The sequence below is a fragment of the Trachypithecus francoisi genome, unplaced genomic scaffold (genome assembly GCF_009764315.1).
Source record: "Trachypithecus francoisi isolate TF-2019V2 unplaced genomic scaffold, Tfra_2.0 Lachesis_group1, whole genome shotgun sequence".
Lineage (NCBI taxonomy): Eukaryota > Metazoa > Chordata > Mammalia > Primates > Cercopithecidae > Trachypithecus > Trachypithecus francoisi.
In genome coordinates this window covers 105,091,545-105,118,656 of record NW_022681454.1, presented here as the reverse complement: position 1 = coordinate 105,118,656, position 27,112 = coordinate 105,091,545, and the positions used below count along the sequence as shown (strand labels likewise).

Sequence of the window (27,112 nt, the reverse complement as noted above, 5' to 3'; positions counted from 1 at the left end):
TGGGCATGGTGGCGCATGCCTGTAATCCCAGCTACTTGGGAGGCTGAGGCAGGAGAATCACTTGAACCCAGAAGGCGGCGGCTGTGGTGAGCTGAGATCGTGCCATTGTACTCCAGCCTAGGCAACAAGAGAGAAACTCCGTCTCAAAAAAACCAAACCAAACCAAACCAAACCAAACAAAAAAAACAAGAAAAAGTAATCTAAAAATTACAGGTCTCCAAAATACCATACAGAAGCAAAATTTGTATACTAACACATTATAACAGAAAAAGAAAAAATCATACATACAGCAAGTCTTTTCATTTTTATTACTCAAAAAAGTTTCATTTTTTTTATTTAGCTTTCTGACTCTGTGCTTGTGCCTTCAACACTTTCACAACGATTTTCTGCTCCTCGATAAGGAAAGCACGCTTGATCCTAGAAAGGAAAATACCAAATTAATCGTTTCTTTAAAATGAACTTCATTTTTTATTTAGCATAGAGAAGGCAAACATTGTAAAAGAACTAAGCAAAGCAATCAGGGAACCCAGGAAACTACAGGAAGCCCACAAATACAGAGTAAAACTTAAAAGCTGAAATTCATTTAAAGCAGGATAATCCTTCAATTTCATGCCAGTAGTTATCTGTCCTCCTTCTCAGTCAAGATAAACTATAAAGTCATCCCCACAGGAGACCACTTACGAGAGCTCTAATTTATTGTTAGGATCCAGGAATAGTAGTATTTCTTGATTTGCAAAATGTCTTAGAATATTTTAACCATATTTTTGGAAATTCCCAGTAAAAAACAACACAGAAGGGCCTATGTGCTACAAACTAAACTAAAAGGTAAAGGGATATTAGCAAGAGACACCTCACCAAGAGCAAGGATTTTAGAGCCTGTTTACGGCCAATTCTACCATACACTAGCTGCACACTGGACAAGTTACCTTCTCTATATTAAGGTACAAAATAGTTTCACACCTATTTAACAGGAAGTTTATGAGGATTAAATTTGGAAAGATTTTCTCATCTTTGAACCTCCACCTGGGGAATGCATTTTACAGATCACTATCATTACAGTGTTGCATAGGACCTAGGAAAAAGCAGGTCTTCCTAGCATTTGTTCAATCAGTTACCAAGAGAGGTAAAGCACTCCTCTTGCTTCAACTTAAACCTTCCCCCACCCCATTTCCCATTGGTAACCCTGGTTATCAAATAACCTAGCCTCAAAACTCTGGGTTTTCTAATTTCTTCAAATCTCCCCCAAGTGATCCTATCAGACACACATACAACTGATGTCACTTAAAAATTCCCTTAACTTACTCAAAGCACAGACCACATGCAGACCTGCTCAGCATCACAGCTAACAATGCTAATTTCTAAGCTATCCTGTAAACCTAAGTTCAAATCTTCAGGAGATAAGGCCTGAGAATTTTTATTTTTAATAAATTTTTAATAAATGTGCCCATCTGATTTTGTGTTCAGCAAAGTTTTAGAATCAAAGGCTGGGGGGAAAAAGCCAAACTTCCTCAGCTTTAAACTCATGACTTAAATCCAATGTACATTTCCATTTTCACCCACAATGTGCCAGATCAGTCTGTCCTTTCCTTGCCTGGAATGCCCTTTCTGCACTCCAGGCTGGGCTACAGAGCGAGACGCTGTCTCTAAATAAATAAATAAAGCTAATCTACCTTTTATTCTGTAAAATCCCTCATAATCTGGCTTTTCTTTTTTTGAGACAGAGTTTCGCTCTTGTTGCCCAGGCTGGAGTGCAATGGCGCAATCTCAGCTCACCACAACCTGTGCCTTCCAGCTTCCAGCAATTCTCCTGCCTCAGCCTGAGTAGCTGAAATCACAGGCATGCGCCACTATGCCTTTTTGTATTTTTAGTAGAGACGGGGTTTCTCCATGTTGGTCAGGCTGGTCTCAAACTCGCAACCTCAGGTGATCTGCCTGCCTCCGCCTCCCAAAGTGTCAGGATTACAGGCGTAAACCACCGCACCTGGCGATAATCTGGCTTTTCTACCTTTGTAGAAAACCTATGCTCCAGTCACATGAGAACACACAGCTCTTCTGTTCCTACACTTTTAACACCTTCCACACTCCATCTATGTTTGTCCAAATCACTAAGAGAGACTTTCTTACCCACCTCCTGAACAAAACCAAGTTCCTTTTAATCTCCACATCTAGCATAAATACGTCCCCAAATTGTTACTCTGAATATCATTTCTTGCTTTGTGCAGCATCAATTATCCATAGTGAAGGAAGGATTCTCAGAATGCAACTGGTTTAAAATGAATTGTTTCACCATTGTACTCATTAGCAGACAGTGTAACACACACACAAGAATCTGCTAAAGAAAGCCCATTTAAGCATTTAACTTACCTGTCACGAACACATTTAGCACACATGGAACCACCATAGGCCCTGCTGACATGTTTCTTTGTTTTGGACAATCTCATAAGAACTTTAGGTCTTACAGCACGAACCTACGTAAGAAAAACATTAAGATTATTTTGTGATGCTTTAACAGAAATTTCCCTAAATTTTGTTAAGTGTTAAAGGCAAGTTTAAAGTAGGTTACAAAGGGAAATGGTGTACTGATTTATCTGAAAGGCATTTCACCGCATTTCTCAGATTGGTTTAAAGTCTGTGTTCTTGGCAGATTTGGCTCATGGATGATTAGTAATTCTCAACCCTCTTAGTGGTAACCTCTCCTTGATTCATTCCACCATGAAGGGATGAAAGCTCAACAAGTTCAAGACTTGTTAGGCTGCTCAAAGTAAAAGGTACACTTACCCCTCGAAGTCTGCCTGGGCACACACCACATGCAGATTTTGGTGCTTTCCCAACCTTCTTGGTATAAAGGTAAACAATTCTATTACCAGGGGTTCGGGACCTAGAAAGTGAAACAGTCAATAGGTTAGCATTTTGTAGAGTAAATGATAATATATACTTAAAATTTTTAGAAATACTTACAGCCTAGTTTTGTTAGAGGCTGTATTGTAGGAAAGCCTACGTCGGTATGTCAAACGCTGGACCATTCTGAGTGCCTAAATTAAGAACAGAGTAACATCAAGTCTTTCAATTGTAATAGTAAATAATATCTCAAAACAACATCATGTGGTTTATTTCATTCACGTACAAATCCTTGTATGTAACACCCTTAAATTAAGATGCATTATTTATGAAAGATTTCCACATTTCAAAACTACTTGTATTTAAAGGCGACTGATAAACAAGAGGCCAAGAATGTTAGCTTTCCTGATGGCAATCAAACGTGGTACTTCCTTAACATTCTGATGACCAGGCTCCTTACTCAGAGTCTGATTTTGTTTGGAGTGGTGTCCAGAAAAGGCCTACGAGGCCAGTTGGAGAAACACTGCTTTAAACAAAGACACAAGAAGTGAGCTCTGAAGCCCAATCCTTAACTATGCCATTTATTGGGAATACATAGGGCAAGGAGCTAGCCTCCTTATCTCTAAAATGGGAATTCTGCCTACTTTATACAGCTGTCATTAGGACTAAACGACGTGAGCTATCCCTCCCAACACAATGCCTGGCACATGTATCAGCGTTCAATGTCTTGCCCTAAAGCACCACCTGCATAAAGGCATACCCTTTAATACTAATTTTGATATTACCCAAGTTTCCTTGGGTTATGGCACCTGCTTTCTTCCCACTTCTGGCAACTTGATGTTATTTAGCAAATCGGTTACACAGATATGCGTATGAGCAACTTCGTTAAGTGAACTACCCAAAGTAAAACATAATCAATATTTGAACTAATTAAGTCTTCCCATTCCACACCTTGTAACCACTTCATTTCATAACAATATTTTGTTATTTAAAACAGCCTGCATTTGTCGTCACAAGCCTCTCACTATAAAATTAAACTAAAACACAACTACCAGACGCCAAAACTTGACACGTAAAGTCAGTGCGAGTGATTTATGAAGCCACTATTCTGTTTGCATTTCCAAAAGCAAGACAGAAACTTCTCTCTCACTAACAAATTTTTCTCTTCCTAGACATGGACCTTGGAAACAGAAGCCAAATAGCGAAACCACCACCCGAACTTGCCGGTCCCTGCCCTCCCAAAGACTAAGGAGGTGTACACGCGTGCTGTGGAAACGTGGGTGCAAAATCTGAAAACGTTCGGCGATTTTCCAGTCTCAGACCGCCAAACCACAACTCGTTTGTCTCCAAACGCTGCACTTGGAAAGGAGCAAAGTCCCGGGTGGTGAGCTCTGGCTACTCGCGGCTTTGGAGGGGCCACCAAAAACAAGGGATTTCCGAAGATTAAAGAAAGGAACTTCCTCACCACCAACCTCCCTGTTGTGCCCCTTACCCCTACGCCAGCTCAAATGAATGCTCCTGTGAGCTCTAGGATTCCTCAGCTCCTCGGATGGCAGCCGATTGTGAAGGAAATAAAAACAGGGAAAAAAGAACAACAGCCATACCTGCAGACAACGTCCCCGGAAGAGGAAGAAAAAGCTTTTGCGAGTTCAAAGGTCAAATAGAATTGCGCAGGACAGGAAGTTGCGTCAACCAGCGGCGCGTCGGAGAGTGCGTATCCTTGTTGTACGGAAGCCGACGCACCTCTCCGACTTGGGCGGAGATGCAGGGAACCGCCACGTTGTACTGCAAGCAACTTGCCGCCCCTCTGTAGGCGGGGTTGCACACTGGCTGTCTCTATCAAAGCCACGCAGAAACCTTTTGGGAATCTCTGTAGAAACAAACGCAAATGACAAGCCGCAAAGGGCAGAGGTGGGACAAAGTCAACTTCCTTCGTTTTCATGGAAGCTACATGTTTAATCTAAAGGACTCCAGCTCTGTCATTAGACCTGGTTTAAATCCCAACTCTTGACATTTATGGTTAAGGGACCTTCGAGGACCTTCTCTTCTTTAACCTTCCCTTCTCTTTCCTTGTCATTTATTCAGAGCACAAGCTTTACAAACAAATTGGGATTTTAATCCAGTGTCTGCTAATTATTAGCTGTGTTACTTTGAGCAAGCCCTTAAATCTCTAAAAGGAAGATATTAGGAACTACCCTGCCGTGTTATGTCATGATCAAAGGCATTATGAAGTTAAAGCACTTAGCACAGGGCCTTATAGAGAGGAAGTGCTCAGTAAATGATTGCTAATCTTATGATTATGTACAAAGAGCTACTTGAGGCTTTTCATGGATGGTAAAGTTTAACCTTTAAAACAGTACGTAAAATTTTACATTAAGCGTGCGTGTGTATTTTTCTGAGAGGAGGGTCCCTGGCTTTCATCACCCTGTCAAACGGATTCATGACCTCTAAAAAAGTAAAGAACTCTTTGCCTGGGCTCTAAGGGAGAATGCTAAAAGGGGCCTTTAAGTTTTTAGTCTTAGATTAGGCTGCCTGGAAACACACCTCAGAGAGACTTGAGTGTTGGTTTATGGGGAGCGCTCTTCGAATGCACCTCCAGGAAGCTGAGAAAGGCGTGGTCAGGTGATTCACAACGTGGTTGCAACTGAGGCCGCGAGTGTTCCAACAGGGAGCTCTGGAATTAGAATAAACATCATAGTTGTCCCAAACAAGCTAGGAAGCTCTGCCTTTGTGCTCCCACATCAGCCAGTTCTCGGCATGCTGCTCCCTGACCATGGGTGAAGCACTTTCCTGAAGCTGAAGGTAACGTCCAGTGAGGAAGAGAGCTGTGAGGCAGCTGCATTGCCCCAGAAGAGAGGATTTGGGTAGAATATCCCAGTACCCACTCAAATTTCTTTCTAGGGTTTCTAATCCATCTGGCAAATCAAGAAAGCAGGCAAGTGACTGAGGGCATGTAGTCTGTCTTGAACTGTGAGGCCTATTAATTCTATCAAGCCTCACATCGCTGCCATCTTTGTCACAACACCAGATGGAAGGCTCTGGTTATATCCTTCCCTCTGCTCACTCTCAAATAGCTGCTTCTCCCCTGACCTTGTCATCAGCTGCTTCCCTCTTTTCCAGTCCTTTCATTTTTGTCTTCTGAAATCTTTTTCGTCTCTGTGCCAGGCATTGAGATGGAAGCTTGCATAGAGAGACAAATGTGGTTTTTGAATAAATGCACTAATGAATGTATTTACTTGCAATATGTTCTCTATATTTCAAGAGAGACTTTGCAGAGCAGAAGAGAACAGGAGATGGGAGCCCTTGCCGCACTATATTGTTGTTTACATCACTGTCCGAGCCTTCACCCACTCCAGTGGATAAGAATAGTGGTCTCATTATTGTAGTTTTCCCTTAAGATACTTAATCCAGTTCCATAATACTATTTTTCCCTCTCTTTAAATTTGTATTTGCATTTTTTCTTGATCAGTCTTGAGAGAGATATGGCGATCTTATTAAAAACTTCAAAGACATCCAGGTACAGTGGCTCATGCCTGTTAATCCTAGCACTTCGGGAGGCTGGTACAGAAAGATCGCCTGAGACCTGGAGTTAAAGATCAGCCTGAGCAATATAGCGAGATGCCCATCTCTGCATTTTTTTTTTTTGTTTAAATTAGCCAGGTGTTGTAGCACATGCCTTTAGTCCCACCTACTCAGGAGGCTGAGGCTGGAGGATCACTTAAGCCTAGAAGTTTGAGGCTGCAGTGAACCATGATTGTGCCACCATACCCCAGCCTGGGCAACAGAATGAGATCCTGTCTCAATAATAGTAATAATAATAGATGTATGAAACTTTGGTATATGACAAAGGTAATAGATTGGTGGGGAAAGATTTGTGACTATTCAGTAAATGAAGTCGGGAAAAATGGTTATACATATGAAATTAAAAAAATTGTATCCTTAAGTCACTCTACACAGAAAAAAAAAAAAAAAGAAACCTTAAATGAGTCAATAATAAGGCTTTAATTTATTAGGAAATATAGGTGAATATCTTATAGACCTTGGAGTAGAAAAGGATTTTTTAAACAAGACACAAAAAGCACAAACTCAGAAAAGAACAATAAATCTGACCACATTACAATTAATAGCTTTCATCCAAAAACCCTTAAGTAAGCAAATGTTAAACCTCAAAGATTCCCAGTCCAAGCCAAAAAAAGTATGATAGGTTCACCTTATTTTAATTTCACAAAAATTTGTAAAGTATGTAGTAAGTGCACACAGAAATTAATGAACAGAGAACAAAGAGAGATTAAAAAAACAAATGAGGTTATTTAGGCCGGGTGTGGTGGCTCATGCCTGTAAATGTCAGCACTGTGGGAGGCCAAGGCAGGTGGATAACTTGAGGCAAGGAGTTCGAGACCAGCCTGGCCAACATGGAGAAACTTCGTCTCTACTAAAAATACAATAATTAGCTGGGCGTGATGACAGGCGCCTGTAATCGCAGATACTCAGGTGGCTAAGGCACGAGAATCACTTGTGCCTGGGAGGTGGAGGTTGCAGGGAGCCAAGATTGCACCACTACATTTCCGCTGAAGTTTGCCAGCCTGGGCAACATAGAGAGACTCTGTCTCTAAAAGAAATTTTTAAGGGATTTTGTACATGTGATTATGATTACTAATCTGTAGACTAAAAATGCAGCCAAAATTAGAAGGAGAATGAAGGAATGTGTTGCAAGACACCAACAGCTTTTGTTATGCTAAAAATAGAATTCATTATTGGCAGTTGTTTTTTCTTTCTTTCAGTACTTTGAATATATAATTATATTGGATTTTCTTTTTTACTTCCATAATCTATTGAGAAGTCAGAAATTATAATAATTTTTTTTTTGCTTCTTTAAAGAGAATTTGTCTTTTTTCTCTAGTAGTCCTCTAAAACATTTTCTCTTTAGATTTAGTTTCTAGTAGTTTTAGTATGATATGCTTAGGTTTGCTCTTCTTTTTATTCTGTGGGTTGATAGGGACATTTAAGTCAATATCTTGATCTCTTTCATGAGGTTTAGAAAATTCTCACCCATTTATTTGTTCAAATATTGTTTCTGCCCTATTCCCTACTCTCTTTCTGGGACTGCAGTTGCATACTGTATCCATATCACTGTATCTCAAGATATTTCTCCTGGTAATCAGTTGCTGTGTAACAAACCATTGCAAACTTAGTGGCATAACATAACCATTTTAGTATGCTCATGGATTACATGGATCAGGAATTTCTACATGGTATAATGAGAATAGTTTGCCTTTACTATGTAATGATTGGAGCCTCAACTCGGGGGTAACTTGAACAGCTAAGGTGTGCATGGGTTCTCTAGAGAAACAGAACCCATAGGATATACATTTATTTATTTATTATAGGAATTGGCTCATGTGATTATGAAGGCTGAGGGGCCCTGCAGTCTGCCATCTGCAAGCTGGAAAACCAGGACAGTTGGTGGTATAAGCCTTAGTCTGAGTCCAGAGGCCCAAAAGCCAGGAGTGCTGATGTTCAAGAACAGATAAGATGAATGTCCCAGCTTAAGCAGAGAGAAACTTCACTCTCCTCCACATGTTTTTCTATTCAGACCCTCAACAAATTGGATGATACTCACCAACATTGTTAAGGCAATCTTCTTTACTTAGTATACTGATTCCAATGCTAATCTCTTCTGGAACCACCTTCACAGACACACAGAAATAATGTTACCAGCTCTCTGGGCATCTCTTAGCCCAGTCAAGTTGACACATGAAATTAATCATCAGGCTGGGCATGGTGGCTCACACCTGTAATCCCAGTGGCTTTGGGAGGCCAAGGTGGACAGATTGCTTGCGTTCAGGAGTGTGAGACCAGCCTGGGCAACATGGCAAAACCCCATCTCTACCAAAAATACAAAAAGTTAGCCAGGTATGGTGGTGCACACCTGTGGTCTCAGCTACTCAGGAGGCTGAAGTGGTAGGATCACTTAAGCCTGGGAGGCAGAGGTTGCAGTAAGCTGAGATGGCACCACTGCACTCCAACCTGAGTGACAGAGTGAGACCCCATCTGAAAAAAAAAAAAAAAGAAATTAATCATCACGGGGTGGGGGTAGAGGGCGGAATTATCTGAATTCTTTTTCATTTAATGCCTGGATTGGGCTGCTTCAAAGGCTGGGCTCTCATGTGGAACTGTCAACCAGAGCAACTACATATAGCCTTTCTATAAAGCTTAGAATTCTCACAAACAGCAATTTGGTTCTGGGAGGGAGGTTCTCAAGAGAAAGCATCTAGGAAAAAAGCATTCTAAGAGTAACAACAGAAGATGCATGGCCTTGGAAGTCACATAGCTTCACTTCAGTCATACTCTATTGGTTAATGGTGTCACAAACCTAAGAAGATTTGAAGGCAGTAGACATATATCCTCATTCTTGATGGAAAGATTATCAGTGATTTAAAGATTATATTTTAAAACCATCATAATTTCTTTCCCTCTCTTTAATATTTAAATCTTTTTGTTCTTACATGCCTCATTCTGTTTTCTTCTGACCTGTCTTCCAGTCCAGCAATGTCTAATGTGCTGTTAAAACCATCGATCAAGTTTATAATTTCAGTTATTACATTTTTCTATTGTAAACTTTCAATTTGTTTCTCTGTTTATATTTCCTATTCTAGGCTGAAATTTTCAGTCTTGATTTTTTTCCTTGAATCTTTAAACACATTTAGCGTAGTTATTTCAATGTTTCGTTATCTGGGTTTTCTTAGGATCTCTTTCTACTGTCTGATGTTTCTTTTGGTTTTATGAAAAATTGATTTTAGGTCCTAGATATTTACTCATTTTCTAAGACCACATTGTTTTAATTCAAGATGCTTTGTATAATATGATTTAATATCTAGTAAGACTGATCCCTCCCGATGTTGTTCTACTTTTTCAGGGTTTTATTGACAATTCTTACTGATTATTACATACACATTTTAGCATCAACTTGTTTAACTCCAGACAAAAGTTGACATTTTTATGTGTCAATTTTGTATATTAACTTCGGGAGATTTGACATCTTTATGATCCTGAGTCATCCTATCTAAGAACATGGAATATCTACTTGCTGTGTCCTTAAAGTTTTATCCCTAAAAGCTCTGTACATTTCTTATTAGATTTAGGTATTTTATCTGTTTTGTTGCTAACATAAGTGGTATACTCTTTCCCACTACTCCATTTAATTGTTTTCTTTTAAATTGAAGGCTATGGAGTTTTGTCTATTCATGTATGCCCTGCTACCTTACTGAATTATCTTATGATTGGTATTAACTTTTTATTGATTTTATTTTTTTCAGATATTACCTCTTCCTTTCTAATTCTTACACCTGTTGTTCTATCCCATTGGCTAATATCTCAAATGCAATATTAAATAGAAATAGTAGTCTAGATTAATGGCATTTTTGTCTTATTCCCAAATGCAGGAAAGCATCCATGTTTCTCCACTATGACATATGTTAATAAGAAAATAGCCACTGATTACCATTTCTTTTTTTAAACCATGTCAGGAATGGATATTAATTTATGAGTTGCCTTCTCACTATCTATTAAGATGAGAGTTTAAATTTTCTCCTAGCACTTATATTAAAGTATAGCATATACACTTATGTACAGTATATAATGCTTGGGAATGATAATAAATGACTATGTTACTGGTGTATGTATTGACTATACTATACTTTTCTCATTATTTTATTTATTATTATTTTTTTGAGACAGAGTCTCAGTCTTTCACCCAGGTTGGAGTGCAGTGGTGTGATCTTGGCTCACTGCAACCTCCGCCTCCTGCTTCAAGCTATTTTCCTGCTTTTAATCTCTTTACTTGATCTCTTAAAAAATGCCTTAATTAATCCTGTGATTATTTGTGAATAGGCCAATTATAGTCATGTGTTGCTTAATGACAGATACATTCTGAGAAATGTGTTGTTTCATCTTTGTGTGAACATCATAGAGTGTACTTAGACAAACCTAGATGGTAGAGTCTACTGCACACCTAGGCTTTATAGTATAGCCTTCTGCTTCTAGGCTACAAACCTGTACAGTATGTTACTGCAGTGAATAGTGTAGGCAATTATAACACAATGGTAAGTATTTATGTATGTACACATATCTAAACATAGAAAAGGTAGAAGAAAAATATGGTATAAAAGATAAACAATGGTACACCTGTGTAGGGCGCTGACTATGAAGGGAGCTTGCAGGACTGGAAGTTGCTCTGGGTGAGTCAGCGAGTGAGCGGTGAGTGAATGGGAAAGCCTAGGATATTATTATACAATACGGTAAACTTTATAAACACTACACACTTTATATACACTATATAGTTGTAGTGTATATATAAATATATAGCATATATACAAATATACAAATATATACTGTATATAATATATAATAATATATAAATATAAATATATAGTGTATATTTACACTATATATAAAAGTATATATAGTGTATATGTATGCTATATATATTTTGTATACACTAAATTTATAAAAAATTTTCTTCAATAATAAACTAACCTTAATAAGCTTACTGTTACTTTTTTACTTTATAAAGTTTAAAACAAATTTTTAGCTTTTTGGTTTTTTGGTAATAACACTTAGCTTAAAACACAAACACATTGTACAGCTGTACAAAAATACTTTCTGTCCTTGTATCATTACTCTATGAGCTTCATTCTCTTTTTTAATTTTTTTAAGCCCTTTTGTTAAAAACGGACACACACACACATTAGTCTAGACCTAGACAGTGTCAAGATAATCAATATTACTGTCTTCCTCTGCCACATCTTGTCCCATCTTGTCTTCACGGGCAATAACATGCATGGAGCTGTCATCTGCTATTATAACAATGCCTTCTTCTGGAATGCCTCCTGAAGGACTTGCCTGAGGCTGTTTTACAGTTAAGTTTTTTTATTTTTTATTTTTGGTAAGCAGGAGGAGTACACTCTAAAATAATGAGGCCAGGCATGGTGGCTCACACCTGTAATCCCAGATACTTGGGAGACTGAGGCAGGAGAATGGCTTCAACCGGGAGGTGGAGGTTGCAGTGAGCCAAGATCACACCACTGCACTCCAACCTGGGTGACAGAGTGAGACTCCATCTCAAAAAAATAACAATAAATAAAATAACGAGAAAAGTGTAGTATAGTCAACACATCAACCAGTAACATAGTCGTTTATTATCATTCCAATCATTATGTACTGTACATAAGTGTATATGCTATACTTTTATACAGCTGGCAGGATGGTAGGTTTTTCTACACCAGCATCACTGCAAACATGTGAGTAACATGTTATACTATGATGGTTGTGATGGCCACCACATCATTAGGTGATAGGAAAGTTACAGCTCCATTACAATCTTATGGAACCACTGCTTTATGTATGCAGACTGTCATTGACCAAAATGTCATTATGCAGCACAAGACTGTATATAAGTTACAATACATTTTGTGTATTAAAAGGATTAACTGGTTCAGTGTAAACATTTAAAATATGTCATGGCTTGCTTGAGCTGTAATTTAGCAACAACTTTTGCTACAAAGAGTTAAAATATCAGAGCCACTCTAAATAACCACTGTAAATTTTAGAAATAGGAATTTGAAACAAATTAGATTTTTCTAATAGAAATGTTCTGAGCCTAAAGCCCTAAAGGGGAGTAAGGAAACCAATTAACTTTAATTTAAATAATCATGTCTTAAGTAGCAAATGAGCCAAGTTCTATTGTGAAAGAACAACTGTACTAAATCCCTGAAAGGTTGGATTCAAAATGGCATAAATGCAGTGGTTTCACATCTTACTAATGAATTAAGTTTCTATTGGTCATTGTAGCCTCTGCTTGTTGTCTTAGTGGACATTGTTTAACTAGAGTAGAGGAAGGGAATGATTGAGATTAAGGGTAGAATAATTATGTGCAATTCCCATTTATGTTCCTATTGTTAGTAACTTTTTAAAAGCAACCAATGAAACAGCTAATAATTCTATTCCTGGGAAAAATTAAGAAAATCTGAGCAAAGCTTATTTTCTTCTTCTAAAGCTTGTATATGTAGTATATGATTTTCTATTTGTACTTGCTATTTAAAAACAATGTATATATAATGATTGAGGTCACCATGCTGTTTTATATACAAACATGCCCAGTATTTATAACCACAATGACTGAATTTCTGCCTATGTCTATAAGCATTAAAGCAACCATCAAAAATGTATTAATAAGGCATATATTATTAATAAGATATAATACGGTAGATACTAAACTCATGCCTGGAGTTTTATTCTGGATGAGATAATGTAGTAGAGTAGGAAGAAAATGAGTTTGGCAAGCAGTTTGAAGCCAGATGATGGAAATTTTTAAATGCTCTGCTTAAAGGCTTAAATTGTTTCTCTTGTGCCTTCTCTTTTGATTTCTTTCTCCTCACGTGCTACCTTTGTGACCTTCAGAAAGCAAGTTAACCTCACTGAGACTGTCTCTTTATCTGTAACATGGAAGTGGGAATCCCATATTGTGGGTGTGCTGGGGGAATTAACGGAGATAAAGCACATGGCTGAGGCTGGCACACTATGGCTGCTCAATAGATAATTGGTGTTAGTATTGTTTTCTGTAAATGAAATGCTGCCTTCTGTTCTTCCTTATTAACCAGTTTTACACATCACTGTTACATCTTATACCTTACTAATGTTTGGTGGGTTCTTAGGAGAACCTTTTTATTTCCTTGTGGTATTTTGGGGAACTCTAGAAAAACCACTATAGAATTTATCAAAATGGAAAAATAGCATGGATTGACAAAAAAGGGCAAAAGGAGTTAAAAGGATTAGTGTGTCAACTCCTTAACTTTCTGGAGATCCTTTTTTTTTTAATTTTTATTTTTCCAAAACGTAGCCACTGCCTTTGTGTCTTGCTCCATGACCTGTGTCTTGTTCCAATTATTTATGCAAATGAAGACAACTGTTTTCCTATGAAAGCTTGGTGAAAGGATGCTATAGAAAAATCCAGTGCATTTTTATTATTGCTTGCTCAACAGCAATACTCTTTTGTAGCAAGAAGAAAATAATTTTGCAAAATGCTCCCCCACCCCCACATGAAAAGTAAAAAGTACATAATATCATGTTTGTGTTGAAACTTTTTCTTCCAAAATGTCATAACCCCATACGAAAGAGAATTAAAATCCCGTTATTTTAATTTACATCTAGCCACAAGATAAGTAAAGTTATCATTGAAATTCTAATTAAATGGGATGATTGACTAAGGTAGCACATCAAAGAAGAGAAGTGAATATGATAAGTCGAAGACTTATTAATTAGTCTGCGTGGAAGAAATTCCAGGGATGTCAAGCTGAGCCTGCTGCAAGGAGAAAAAAAGCAGACAAGAAAACGTTCGTTTCTTTGAAGTTAGGAACTGAGATAGTGATGGAGGTAATTGCGTCTGACTGGATCCAGTAATGAAGAGCTGTAAATCAGACCGCAGAATCGAAAGGAAGATTCAAGTAACGAATGTGGCTGCCTCCCCCTGCTGTGAAGAAACAGAATGCAGAGCGCACTAATTGACCCAGCCTATTTCCCAGTAGTTCTCTGTTATTATTTATTAATTTTTAATTTCTGAATTATTTACATCCTGGGAAATTATTCTTGACAGCCTGTTAGGCGTGCCAAAGTTAATGGAGGATGAAAGGACTGGTACCAGAATTAGCAGGGATGTAGTCACAGGCTACTGGATTTAATGATTTTGGAAAGAAAAATTGATTTCACACAGCGTGTCACTTTATACTACTTTAGGGATACACCAGCTATTTGATTAATTGAGGAATAACCAATTCAAAGTATATTTGAAGTGTAAATGAGTCATAGTGCTCAGCTGTTTACTTTTCTCTCTTTCTGAGAGATCTGAATTTTCTTCAAGCTGATGATTAAAAGCCGATGAAGACACACTTGCATGCTTTGAATGCGCACCTGTTTGATTCGTATTAAACTCAGAAGGGAGGAAAACCCTGAAGTACATGAGAAGATAGTTTCACTTATTTTTTTCTCCATTCTAATCGCTTTATGTGATTTCTTTCCTCCAGCATATAGCACAGCAGTAGTTGCAATCTGCATCCCTTAAGAACGAGGCTCAAGAAAGTTTCTCATTTGCTTTATGACCTGTGAGCACAATCAGAAAGAAGCAGTGCTTGCTAGTGAATAGAAGAACCAAGTAGAAAAGATGTATTAATAGAAAACAATGACTTTAATGAATAAGGGAAGAGGATTAATCTATTAGGAAAATGAGGCAGAAATATGCCATCGCCATCCAGGCTAAAAGCCCTGTGTCATTTCTGTCTTCTCCCTTTCCGGGCTCGCTCATTAGCCACCCTCTTTGTTCAGCTCTCTTTGGCCTAGTCCTCTAACTGGTTTTCTTAGGTCAAGTCTTCCTCTTCTATTATATTCTATCTTGGTGGTTCTCAAATTTTAATGTGCAAACAAATTGCTTGGGGCTCTTGCTACTGGACAGGTTTAGATTCTGTGGGTCTGGGATGGGGGCCTGAGATTCTGCATTTCTAGTAGGCCCCCAGGCAAAGCCCATGCTTCTGGTCCCTGACCACTCTTTGAGCAGCAAGGTTCTACAAAACTCTGACAGGCACATTTTCTTTAAAACACTGATTTTAACCATGTAACTCTCTCATTCAGACAATTTAAGTGGTTTTCAGTGCCTACAGTTAAATACAGATTCCTTAGCATGGCATTCAAGGTCTTCTGAATATGACCACAACCTGCCCTTGTAGGCATATCCTATACTTTCCCATCTCCAGGCTTAGGTTTTTGTTTTTTCTTCTCTGTGAAACACCTTTGTCTTTGGAAATTCTACCAGTGCCTCAAGGCATATTTCAAATTCCACATCCTCAGTGTTGGCCCACTCAATAAGACATGAGCTGTCCTTCAAATTCTTCCTCTCATACCTTTTTACTTTTTCTTTTTAAAACTGGTTTCTTGAGAAAGCACAGATGTTTTACCTCTTTCTTGCTGTGTGGTATCTTCAGTGTCATATAATTGCTATTAATATTGCAATTTCTCCCTGTTCGCGTACAGAATTGTGAGTTATGTAAGAGTAGGGAGTGTTCCTCTGCTTTGCAGAGCACAGAGTATGTATCTCACAAATATTTCAGTTAAACTGAACTATGTAAGAACATTCTCTCCATAGTCGTTCCTACTCTTACAAATGTGCAGCATCTCTGAAATCCTTCAGAATAGCTCACAGATCCTGATTTTTTGTTAATTTATTCATTCATCAACTTACCCATTTAGTCATAAGCATTTGAGGGTTCTTTTTGTGTCAGTGCAGTGTGAGGGACTGGAAATACTGAAGTAAAACAACAGTCTTTCACTCCTAAGCTCCATTGATTCCCCCTCCCTGCATTTATGTCCTGCTCCCCCACTTCTATATTTACTAATGTCAATCCCCAAATATAAATTATATAAGCAATAATTCTGTCTGGGCACGGTGGCTCACGCCTGTAATCCCAGCACTTTGGGAGGCCGAGGCAGGTGGATCACTTGAGGTCAGGAGTTCAAGAACAGCCTGGCCAACATGGTGAAACCCCATCTCTACTAAAAATGCAAAAATCAGCCGGGCATGGTGGCAGGCACCTGTAATCTCAGCTACTTGGGAGACTGAGGCACACGAATCGCCTGAACCCAGAAGGCAGAGGCTGCAGTGAGCTGGAATCTTGCCACTGCCCTCCAGCGGGTGACAGAGTGAGACTCTATATTAAAAAAAAAAAATGAAAATAGAAATAAATTATATAAGCAATAATTCATATATATTTTTAAAAACCAAAATTCTTCCTGAAAATTCTTGTAACTGTTGTAGGCTCAAGCACCATTACCTCAGAATATGGACTTCCATGAATCCTGAGAGACTTTCTGCTGAATCTGGACCTTACATTCATTTTTCTCTCGAAAGGATTTAAAAACCCTTAAAGCCTTGGCCATTCACTACACTACTTTTCTCACCTCACCCCCACCCCCCAGCACCCATTTTTCAGCCTTACATCAGTTCTCAAACTGTTGCTTCTACCTGATCTAATCTCTCTGAGGGGAGGGCACTTCAACATATTTAGAAAACTTACCCCTTTGTTTCTTCTGTCCTCTTATTCTGTCTGTTCTATTTGTGTTTTGTGCCCCTTACCCGACCCTGATTTCCAGCCTTAATCCCTATACCGTACCAAATGCAGAGGGAAAAAACATTTTTTAAAAATTTCTAATTTTGTATCTTTCATAAAGATTCAGTCAAGAATAAACCACAACAAGCACGTGTGACACAAAGTGTGTGACAGGAAAATGTCCAGGAGTCTAATTGTCTAAACTAATTAAAAGAGACCAAAAAATTATATCATGATTCTTTAGTTGCAGGCAACAGAAGCCAACTCTGGGTAACAAACAAAAAGGGAAAGAGAAGGATGCAAGGGCTGCTCAGAGAATAGATAATATTATAAATGTTAATGACAATAATATGAGACTGAAGATACCACATACTAAGAAAGAGGTAAAACATTTGTCCTTTCTCAAGAAAACAGTTACAAAAAAAAAAAAAAAATGTAAAACAGGTATGAGAGGAAGAGTTTGAAGGAGAACTCATGTCTTACTGAGTAAGAGAAGGTTAGAAAAGCCAACCTTGATTCTGGTTCTCCTTGAATCCTGGCTGTTCAGCTTTTCCTCCACTGATTTTTACCAGTGGAAGGCAAGGAACTCTAACTGATACAAGAGACAGTTGCAATAGCAGGTGCTCAGTAGAGGGTTGCTCATCATCCATGTGGTTTTTCAGATATGAGCAGGTGAGTTTTTACTCTTTCACAGCTCTAGAAGATTTACTAAGAAAAACATCCTTAAAGAAAAGGCAGTCAAAGAAAGTTCTAATGGCAATATTTATTAATATTACTTAAAAGGCCAAACTCTGTAGCTGCTGAGATAAAGCAAAACGAAAGCAAAGAAACTTTGGTTGGGATGTTTTAGGCTGATATGTTTATATCACCATATGAATGAGTGATTCAACCTACTAGTTATTAAGGAATATTACAAAGCAAAAGCAATGTGGTTCTGGTGTAAGGATAGACAAATGGAACAGAGGGAGAGTTCAGAAATAGATCTGTGTGCATATGGGAATTTGATATACAATAAACGTGGTAAAAAATGGAAAAGAATGCCTTGTTTAGAATATAGTTTTGGGAAAACTGGCTCACATCTGGAGAAAAAGCTGGACTTTTACATTACGCTATACAAAGATGGACTCTAAATGAATTAAAGACCTAAATGAGACAGCTAAGTATTCAGAACCAGGAGAAGAAAATAAAGAATTACCTTTGTGAAGTTTATTAAACCACTGAAGTACAAACAATAAGTGAAAAATTGATGATTTAGCTACATTAATGTAAGGCATTTTGTTCAGCAAAGGATACCAAAAACAAAGTTAATAGACAAGGAGAAGAAAGTTGCAACATCCAAAACAAAGGATATTTACATCAGTGCTGTCCACTAGAAATAAAATGTGAGTCACATATGTAATTTAAAATTTTTAGTCACATTAAAAAGTAAAACCATTCTGGCCAGGCATCGTGGCTCACGCCTGTAATCCCAGCACTTTAGGAGGGTGAGGTGGGTGGATTGCTTGAGCTCAGTTCAATTCCAGCCTGGGCAATATGGTGAAACCCTGTCTCTACAAAAAATAAAAATAAAAATTAGGCATGGTGGCTCGCACCTGTAGTCCCAGCTACTTAGGGGGCTGAGGCTGGAGGATCACTTAAGCCCAGGAGGCAGACATTGCAGTGAGCTGAGATTGCACCACTGTACTCCAGCCTGGGCAACAGAGTGAGAACCTGTCTCAAACAAAAAGAAAAAAAAAGAAATGGATAAAGTCATTGTTGCTGATTTTTATTATGAAGAGTTTCAATTTCAACATAAATTGTTGTTCCTGTCTGGCTAAGTCACAAATAAGCTCTTCCGTTCTTTTGGAGTTTAAAATTTAGCTTGTTCCTATGTAGTGTGATATCTGTGAGAAAACATAAATCATATTGTCATTTTGTCTTTGATTATTGAATATTCCTTCCAATTCAGGAACATGTTAAATTGGAGTTAAAAGTATTTTCTAAAAATTCTTCCACAACTCTATCAACGAGCACAGGCAGAGAACACAAGATTACAAAAATAATCATCTTCTATTTCTTTCAAAAGTTCCATAACTTGGCAATGATTTATAGCATTAGTGTATAGATACTAAATAACATTTATTTATTTATTTATTTGTTTATTTATTTATTTATTTATTGAGATGGAGTCTCACTCTGTAGCCCAGGCTGGAGTGCAGTGGCGCAATCTCAGCTCACTGCAACCTCTGCCCCTCCAGGTTTAAGCAATTCTCTGCCTCGGCCTCTGGAGTAGCTGGGATTACAGGTGCATGCCACCATGCCTGGCTAATTTTTTGTATTTTTAGTAGAGGCAAGGTTTCACCATCTTGGCCAGGCTGGTCTTGAACTCCCGACCTCATGATCCACCCGCCTCAGCCTCCCAAAGTGCTGGGATTACAGGTGTGAGCCACCATGCCCAGCTATTTATTTATTTATTTTGAGACAGTCTTGCTGTGTCACCCAGATGGGAGTGAAGTGATACAATCTCGGCTCACTGCAACCTCTGCCTCCTGGGCTCAAGCGATTCTCCTGCCTCAGCCTTCCTAGTAGCTAGGATTACAGGTGCCCGCCACCATACCTGGCTATTTTTTGTATTTTTAGTAGAGACCAGGTTTCGCCATGTTGGCCAGGCTAATCTCGAACACCTGACTTCAGGTGATCTGCCTGCCTCGGCCTCCTAAAGTGCTGGGATTACAGTGTGAGGCACCACGCCTGGCCCTAAATGACTTTAAAGTAATTGTACTCCATAACACTTTTCTTTTTTTTTTTTTTTTTTTTTGAGACGGAGTCTCGCTCTATCGCCCAGGCTGGAGTGCAGTGGCCGGATCTCAGCTCACTGCAAGCTCTGCCTCCCGGGTTTACGCCATTCTCCTGCCTCAGCCTCCCAAGTAGCTGGGACTACAGGCGCCCGCCACCACGCCCGGCTAGTTTTTTGTATTTTTTAGTAGAGACGGGGTTTCACGGTGTTAGCCAGGATGGTCTTGATCTCCTGACCTCGTGAATCTACCCGTCTCGGCCTCCCAAAGTGCTGGGATTACAGGCTTGAGCCACCGCGCCCGGCCTTCCATAACACTTTTCATACAGTGTGCTTTAAAAAACTGAGCACAGAGATTTTCAGTACATATCACACAGTGGAACAAAGCAATAAATGAAATAAAAATCTCTTGTCTTCCCATACCAACAAATCTGGATTTTTACCTAACATAGATGGGCCACCCTCTGTCATTACAGGCACAAATTCTTCTTTGATGGTTATAAAAGATGAAAAACTACTCCAGAAATTTACATGTTTTTAATTCCAATTTAATAAAACTTCATAATTTTGGAAGTCCTTTGAGACACAAGTATACCCAAAGTATTAATAGACATTGTCTTTTTTTTGAGATGGAGTCTCACTTTGTAGCCCAGACTGGAGTGCTGTGGTGCAATCTTGGCTCACTGTAACCTCCACCTCCCAGGTTCAAGTGATTCTCCTGCCTCAGCCTCCTGAGTAGTTGGATTTCCAGGTGCCTGCCACCATGCCTGACTAATTTTTTTTTTTTTTTTTTTAAGTAGAGGCAGGGTTTCACCATGGTAGCCAGGCTGGTCTTGAACTCATGACCTAAGGTAATCCACCCGCCTCGGCCTCCCAAAGTGCTGGGAATACAGACGTGAGCCACCATGCCCAGCCGACATTGTCTCTTATATCACATCATCCGAAAAGTACTTGTAACTTTTTGAATTGTTAATCAATTGATCTTTGATACTGTATTGTTAGAAAGTTCTTGTAATCTGTGAGCCATTGTTTAATGGCTTAGTTGAAGGTCTTTCACTTTTTGTAAAATATATTTTTTAGTCTTTTTCTCATAATTTTCTAGCAAAATTTCCACAACTGAAATAATTTATTTTACTATCTGACTAAAAATAACTTTCATTTTTCATCCCTCTCTTTCCCCTCCCTCCCTCCCTCCCTCCCTTTCTTCCTTCCTTCCTTCCTTCCTTCCTTCCTTCCTTCCTTCCTTCCTTCCTTCCTTCCTTCCTTTTCTGTTTCCTTCCTTCCCTCCCTCCTTTCTTTCTGTAAGAATTCAACACATTGTTTAGCTGGCTAAAATTACAAGCTCAGGGGCCAAGTGCGGTGGCTCATGCCTGTAATCCCAGCATTTTGGGAGGCTCAGGTGGGTGGATCACCTGAGGTCAGGAGTTTGAGACCAGCCTGACCAACGTGGCAAAATTCCATCTCTACCAAAAAATATTAAAAAATTAACCAGGCATAGTGGTGTGCACCTGTAGTTCCAGCTACTCGAGAGGCTGAGGAATGAGAATCGCTTGAACCTGGTAGGCAGAGGTTGCAGCAAGCCAGGATCGTGCCACTGCACTCCAGCCTGGGCAACACGGCAAGACTTTGTCTTAAAATCATAAATAAAGTAAAATAAAATTATAATCTCAGATCCTGTTAAGAACCATAAAGGATTTTTTTGGTCATATATTCAACTTCTATTTTGAACTACAATTTTAATTCTTTTTTGACTTCCAAGAGGAAATGTCTTATCAAATTCATTATGTATTTACTTAAAATGTCTTTCAATATTGTCTAATTTATTGCTTAAAATATTTTTTACACACAAATAGCTTTTTTCATTTTGCTGTGTTACAGCAAATTGCAGTTTCCATTCATCATAGAATTTGTGACATGCTTTCTTTCAGTCCTTTTCTTTTAATAGCCCAGTTGTAGTACTAGTTTCTGTATCTCCATTTTATTCTGCGTTAGTGGTATGCATTCATTTTATGTTTAAATTTGGTTCATTTTTAAGCTATAAAAATGATTTTATTATAGTTACAATACTAGGTTTAAATTTAATTTATTCTCGGACAAAGGAAGCTAAGAGAATTACCAGTCGACCTACCTTTAAAGAATGACTAAGGATATTCTTCAAAGGAAATGATAACAGCAGGCATGGAACTTTAGAAAGAAAGAAAGAACAATGGAATGAGAAAAAACAGGGTAACTGTAATAGAATATTTTTTATCTCCTGAGTTTTAAAAATTATGTTTAATGGTTTAAATTTGTTTCTTATTGCTGCTTTAACAAGTAACTGCAAAACACAAGGGCTTAAACAATACAAATGTATTATCTTATAGTTCTAGAGATCAGAAGCACAAAATGAGTCTCACTAGGCTAAAATCAAGGTGTCAGCAGGGCTGCATTCCTTCTGGAGACTCCAGGGGAGAATGCATTTCCTTGTCTTTTCCATTTTCTAGAGGACATCTGCTTTTGTTGGCTCATGGCACCTTTTTTACATCTTCAAAGACAGCAATGTTGGTTGAGTCCATCTCACACTCACACTGCTACCCCTCTGGTTTTCTTTTTTGTCTCTCTCTCCCACACTTATGTCTGTCTGTCTGTCTGTATATTTGTGTGAGATGGAGTCTTGCTATAATGCCCAGACTGGCCTGGAACTCCTTGGCTCAAGCAATCCTCTCACCTCATCCTCCCCAGTAGCTGCGACTCTGGCTTTAAGACTGGCTGCTCTTCCACTTTTATGAATCCTTATGACTATATCGGGCTCCCCTTGATAGTATAGAATAATCTATTTTAAAGTCAGCTGATTAGCAGCCTTAATTCCATCTGCTACCTTACTTCCCCTTTGCCACATAAACTATTAACTGTTTGGGGGGATTAGGATGTGGACATCTTTGAGGGTGGGCATTATTCTGCCCATCACAGGATTAAAAAATTATACCAATCGGATGTGGTATTCAATGTATGTGGAGGAAATACTTAAGACATTATGTTTAAGAGGTGGGGAGGGATAAATCGCTAGGGTATTATGCTGAATAAGAAAAGCCACGTATAGGTTGTATACGATATGATTTCATTTTTCTAACATTTTGAAATGACGAAGTTTTAGGAATGGATATATATTGCCAGGATAAACGGCTGCCAGAGGGTGGGGGCGGGGGAAGGTAGGAGGATGTGGTTATGAGAACAACACAGAGGATCTTTGTGTTTTGGAACTGTTGAATATCTTGATTGTAGTAGTGGGTACATGACTTACACAGGTGATAGCATTGTATAAAACAATATATAAACACATAATAAAAATAAAGACAAAAACAATATATAAACACACACAGACACACAAATAAATGCTAGTAAAATTAAGACATCTGAATATAATCAGTAGATTGCATCAATTTCAATATCCTGCCTTTTATGATTATTTGATAATTTCTGAAGGGATGGGAAGTAATGGATTTAATTTGTACTTTATTCCAAGTTTCTCTGCAGACTGCAGGATATTTTAGGATATTAGTCATCTTGTTAGTCTAGAATCTTAAAAAGTAGTTGACAGAGGTGGGAGGGAGGTGGATGTGGGTGTAAAAGGCATCAGGTGGACTCCCTGTTGTGTTGGAACTGTTCAGCATCTTGACTGTGGTGGTGGATACACAAACCTGCACAGAAGATAAAAATATATGGAACTTGCCCGGGCGCGGTGGCTCACGTCTATAATCCCAACACTTTGGGAGGCCGAGGCGGGTGGATCACCTGAGGTCAGAAGATCGAGACCAGCCTGGCAAACATGGTGAAACCTGTCTCTACTAAAAATACAAAAATTAGCCAGGTGTGGTGGCAGGAGCCTGTAATCCCAGCTACTCGAGAGGCTGAGGCAGGGGAATGGCTTGAACCCGGGAGGCGGAGGTTGCAGTGACCCGAGATTGTGCCACAGCACTACAGCCTGGGCAACAGAGGCAACATCAAGGATATATACAAACATATGTATATATGTGCGTGTGTGTGTGTATATATGTATATGGAACTTTATATATATATATATATATGGATATGGAACTGAATACATCACACACGTGCAAATGATTCCAACAGGGGAAATCTGAATATGATATGTGGGTTGTATCAATGTCAGTATCCTAGTTTTACTGTTATGATACAGTTTTGTAAAGTTTTACCATTGAGGAAAACTGGAATCAGTATATAAGGAATCTATCTCTATTATTTCTTACAACTGTATGTGAATCTACAATTAGCTGAACAAACATTTCAATTTAAAAAAGTGAGAGAGTGGGCCGGGCGCGGTGGCTCAAGCCTGTAATCCCAGCACTTTGGGAGGCTGAGGCGGGCGGATCACGAGGTCAGGAGATCGAGACCATCCTGGCTAACACGGTGAAACCCCGTCTCTACTAAAAAATACAAAAAAACTAGCCGGGCAAGGTGGCCGTCGCCTGTAGTCCCAGCTACTCGGGAGGCTGAGGCAGGAGAATGGCGTAAACCCGGGAGGCGGAGCTTGCAGTGAGCTGAGATCTGGCCACCGCACTCCAGCCTGGGCGACAGAGCGAGACTCCGTCTCAAAAAAAAAAAAAAAAAAAAAAACAAAAGTGAGAGAGTCAAGGCACCTAATGGAAATAAAGTTTCTACACTCAAAGTGGTAAAATGTCAACGCTGGCCGGGCACGGTGGCTCACGCCTGTAATCCCAGCATTTTGGGAGGCCGAGGCGGGTGGATCATGAGGTCAGGAGATCGAGACCATCCTGGCGAACACGGTGAAATCCCGTCTCTACTAAAAATACAAAAAAAAAAAAAAAAAAAAAATTAGCCAGGCATGGTGGCGGGCGCCTGTAGTCCCAGCTTCTAGGGAGACTGAGGCAGGAGAATGGCGTGAACCCGGGAGGCAGCGGAGCTTACAGTGAGTGGAGATCGTGCCACTGCACTCCAACCTGGGGGACAGAGCGAGACTCCGTCTAAAAAAAAAAAAAAAAAAGAGTCAACGCTGTTAGACTGTGATAAATTTTGCAAGTGTATTATAATACCTAGGGAAACCATTAAGACAACTATTCAAAGAAATATACTCAAACAACTATAAAGTCAAAATGTAATTCTAAAACATTTTCAAGTGACCCACAGAAGGGTGAGAAAGAGGAAACAGAGGAATGAAAAACAGAGGGAACAAACAGTAAACAATTAATAAAATAGCCAACTTAAGCCCAGCATACCAATCATTACTTTGAATATAAGTAATCTAAATATGCTAATTAAAAGGCAGAGATTGGCAGTGTGGATAAATTTAATTATCAAAGATGTTTTAAGTAGGTATCACCATAACTCTTGCTGTTTGCATAAAATATTCAAATAAACACATTACAATGTTACATAGTTCATAGAAGAAAATCATTCAAACCAAATCAGTCCATTGACACTGGCTACATTGGTGATGTTTTTATGTAAAATACATAAGAAATAATACATAAGAATATGTTATGTATAATACATAAGAAATAATACATAAGAATATTTTTTATGTATAGTACATAAGGAATAATATATGTATAAATATATAAAATGTATAATATAAGAAAAATGTGCACTATAATAAAACAATAACAATATCTTAACATAACAGTTAAAGTAAAATGTACATTTACCAAAATGCTGCTTCAGTTTTAAATTTAAATGAAAGGAAATGAAATGAAAAATTCATTTCTAGCCACATTTCAAGTGCTCAATAGTCACAGACCCAGCGTAGACATAGAAATCCTATATTAAAAAAAACTCAAAATTTAAAAAAAATGAAAATGTGTAAAGCATGTTAATAGGTAATTCAGTGACAAAGACATTCACTAGTAATCTGAAAGTTAATTAAAATTCTACATAGGTTCTGAAAGCTTTTACCCTTAAGTAATACATATCAGTTCAACTCACATTTCCTCCACCAAAGCAGCTTCTTCATCACACTTATCATCAAGGATAAAGTAAGTAGCTAGGAAGTGCAGTCCTACTCTGTGCTGAGCAAAAGGTCTGGAAGTATTTGGAGAATAGCATTATTATCTACATAAGCCACATATGAATTTTTTTGTTATATTTGTTTTTTTTTTTTTTGAGACAGAGTCTCGCTCTGTCGCCCACTGCACTGGAGTGCAGTGCTGGGATCTCGGCTCACTGCAAGCTCCACCTCCAGGCTTCATGCCATTCTCCTGCCTCAGCCTCCCGAGCAGCTGGGACTACAGGCGCCTGCCACCACGCTTGGCTAATTTTTTTTTTGTATTTTTAGTAGAGACAGGGTTTCACTGTGTTAGCCAGGATGGTCTCGATCTCTTCACCTCATGATCCACCTGCCTTGGCCTCCCAAAGTGTTGGGATTACAGGCGTGAGCCACCATGCCCAACCTGTTATATTTGTGAAGTGGAGAATTGAAAGCAATCTAGGCAATTTAGCTGTCTCTTACCAGGTGGATGGCCTTTTTTTTTTTTTTTTAGATGGAGTTTTCCTCTTATTACCCAGGCTGGCGTGTCATGGTGCGATCTCAGCTCACCGCAACCTCTGCCTCCCAGGTTCAAGCGATTCTCCTGCCTCAGCCTCCCGAGTAGCTGGGATTACAGGCATGCATCACCACACCCGGCTAATTTTGTATTTTTAGTAGAGACAGGGTTTCTCCATGTTGGTCAGGCTGGTCTTGAACTCCCAAACTCAGGTGATCCGCCCGCCTCGTCCTCCCAAAGTGCTGGGATTGCAGGCATAAGCCACTGCACCTGGCCGGCACTTTTAATTTATGTTAATTATTGCTACCATTCATTGAGAGCTTAATTTGTGACTCGCTGTCCTAAGATTTTGCATTTAAATGTTTTTATTTTTTGAGATGGAGATTCACTCTTGTTGCCCAGGCTTGAGTGCAATGGTGCAATCTCGGCTCACTGCAACCTCCGCCTCCCGGGTTCAAGCATCGGCCTCCCAAAGTGCTGGGATTACAGGTGTGAGCCACCGCACCTGGCCAATATTTTGCATTTATTAATCACATTTAATCACCCTATACATCCATGAGGTAGATATAGTGCTAATTTTCCTTATATCACATTAAGGAGTAACTTGCCGAGGATCACTCCTCTGTTAAGTGGCAGAGCTGGAACTGGAACTCACTATTTTCTGACTTTATAACCCATGCCCTTTTATCCTTTAGGCTGTACTGCCTCTTTTGATCAGTTTGCCCTATTCATGGTTATGCATGCTGATGGAGACTGCTTTTGAAGCTTCTTTATTGAAGGAGCGGGAGAAGAGTAAGAAAGCTGGAGAGGACTAAGAAGACAGGAAAGAAAGAAAAGCAAAAGTAAGATAGAGG

The 27,112-nt window shown here is 39.0% G+C and overlaps 2 protein-coding genes across 3 annotated transcripts; one reads left to right on the top strand and one right to left on the bottom strand.

Moving 5' to 3' along the window:
• Positions 1-285: 285 nt before the first annotated feature.
• On the bottom strand, positions 286-4,518 carry RPL34 (ribosomal protein L34). 2 transcript variants are annotated; one of them, XM_033214956.1, is made up of 5 exons: positions 4,443-4,518; positions 2,959-3,032; positions 2,779-2,878; positions 2,365-2,468; positions 286-417 (listed from the first exon to the last, which is right to left on the bottom strand). In XM_033214956.1, the coding sequence occupies exons 2-5, from the start codon at positions 3,021-3,023 to the stop codon at positions 333-335; spliced, it is 354 nt and encodes a 117-aa protein (XP_033070847.1). In that variant the 5' UTR covers positions 3,024-3,032; positions 4,443-4,518; the 3' UTR covers positions 286-332. The 2 variants fall into 2 exon arrangements, with proteins under 2 accessions (XP_033070847.1, XP_033070848.1); XM_033214957.1 differs by lacking the exon at positions 4,443-4,518 and adding an exon at positions 4,331-4,374.
• LOC117084927 lies at positions 3,535-27,112 on the top strand. The gene is made up of 3 exons (XM_033213330.1): positions 3,535-3,708; positions 4,420-4,749; positions 26,954-27,112. The coding sequence occupies exons 1-3, from the start codon at positions 3,535-3,537 to the stop codon at positions 27,071-27,073; spliced, it is 624 nt and encodes a 207-aa protein (XP_033069221.1). The 3' UTR covers positions 27,074-27,112.

Excerpts from the sequence above, each read along its gene's own strand:
- LOC117084927 (XM_033213330.1), top strand. The coding sequence starts at position 3,535 with ATGCCTGGCACATGTATCAGCGTTCAATGTCTTGCCCTAAAGCACCAC. Across the intron at positions 3,709-4,419 it reads AATCGGTTACACAGATATGC|GGAAAAAAGAACAACAGCCA; the intron begins GTATGAGCAACT and ends AAATAAAAACAG. Across the intron at positions 4,750-26,953 it reads ACAAGCCGCAAAGGGCAGAG|GCTGTACTGCCTCTTTTGAT; the intron begins GTGGGACAAAGT and ends TTTATCCTTTAG.
- RPL34 (XM_033214956.1), bottom strand. The coding sequence starts at position 3,023 with ATGGTCCAGCGTTTGACATACCGACGTAGGCTTTCCTACAATACAGCC. Across the intron at positions 2,879-2,958 it reads GCCTCTAACAAAACTAGGCT|GTCCCGAACCCCTGGTAATA; the intron begins GTAAGTATTTCT and ends TTCACTTTCTAG. Across the intron at positions 418-2,364 it reads GCTAAATGTGTTCGTGACAG|GATCAAGCGTGCTTTCCTTA; the intron begins GTAAGTTAAATG and ends TTTCCTTTCTAG.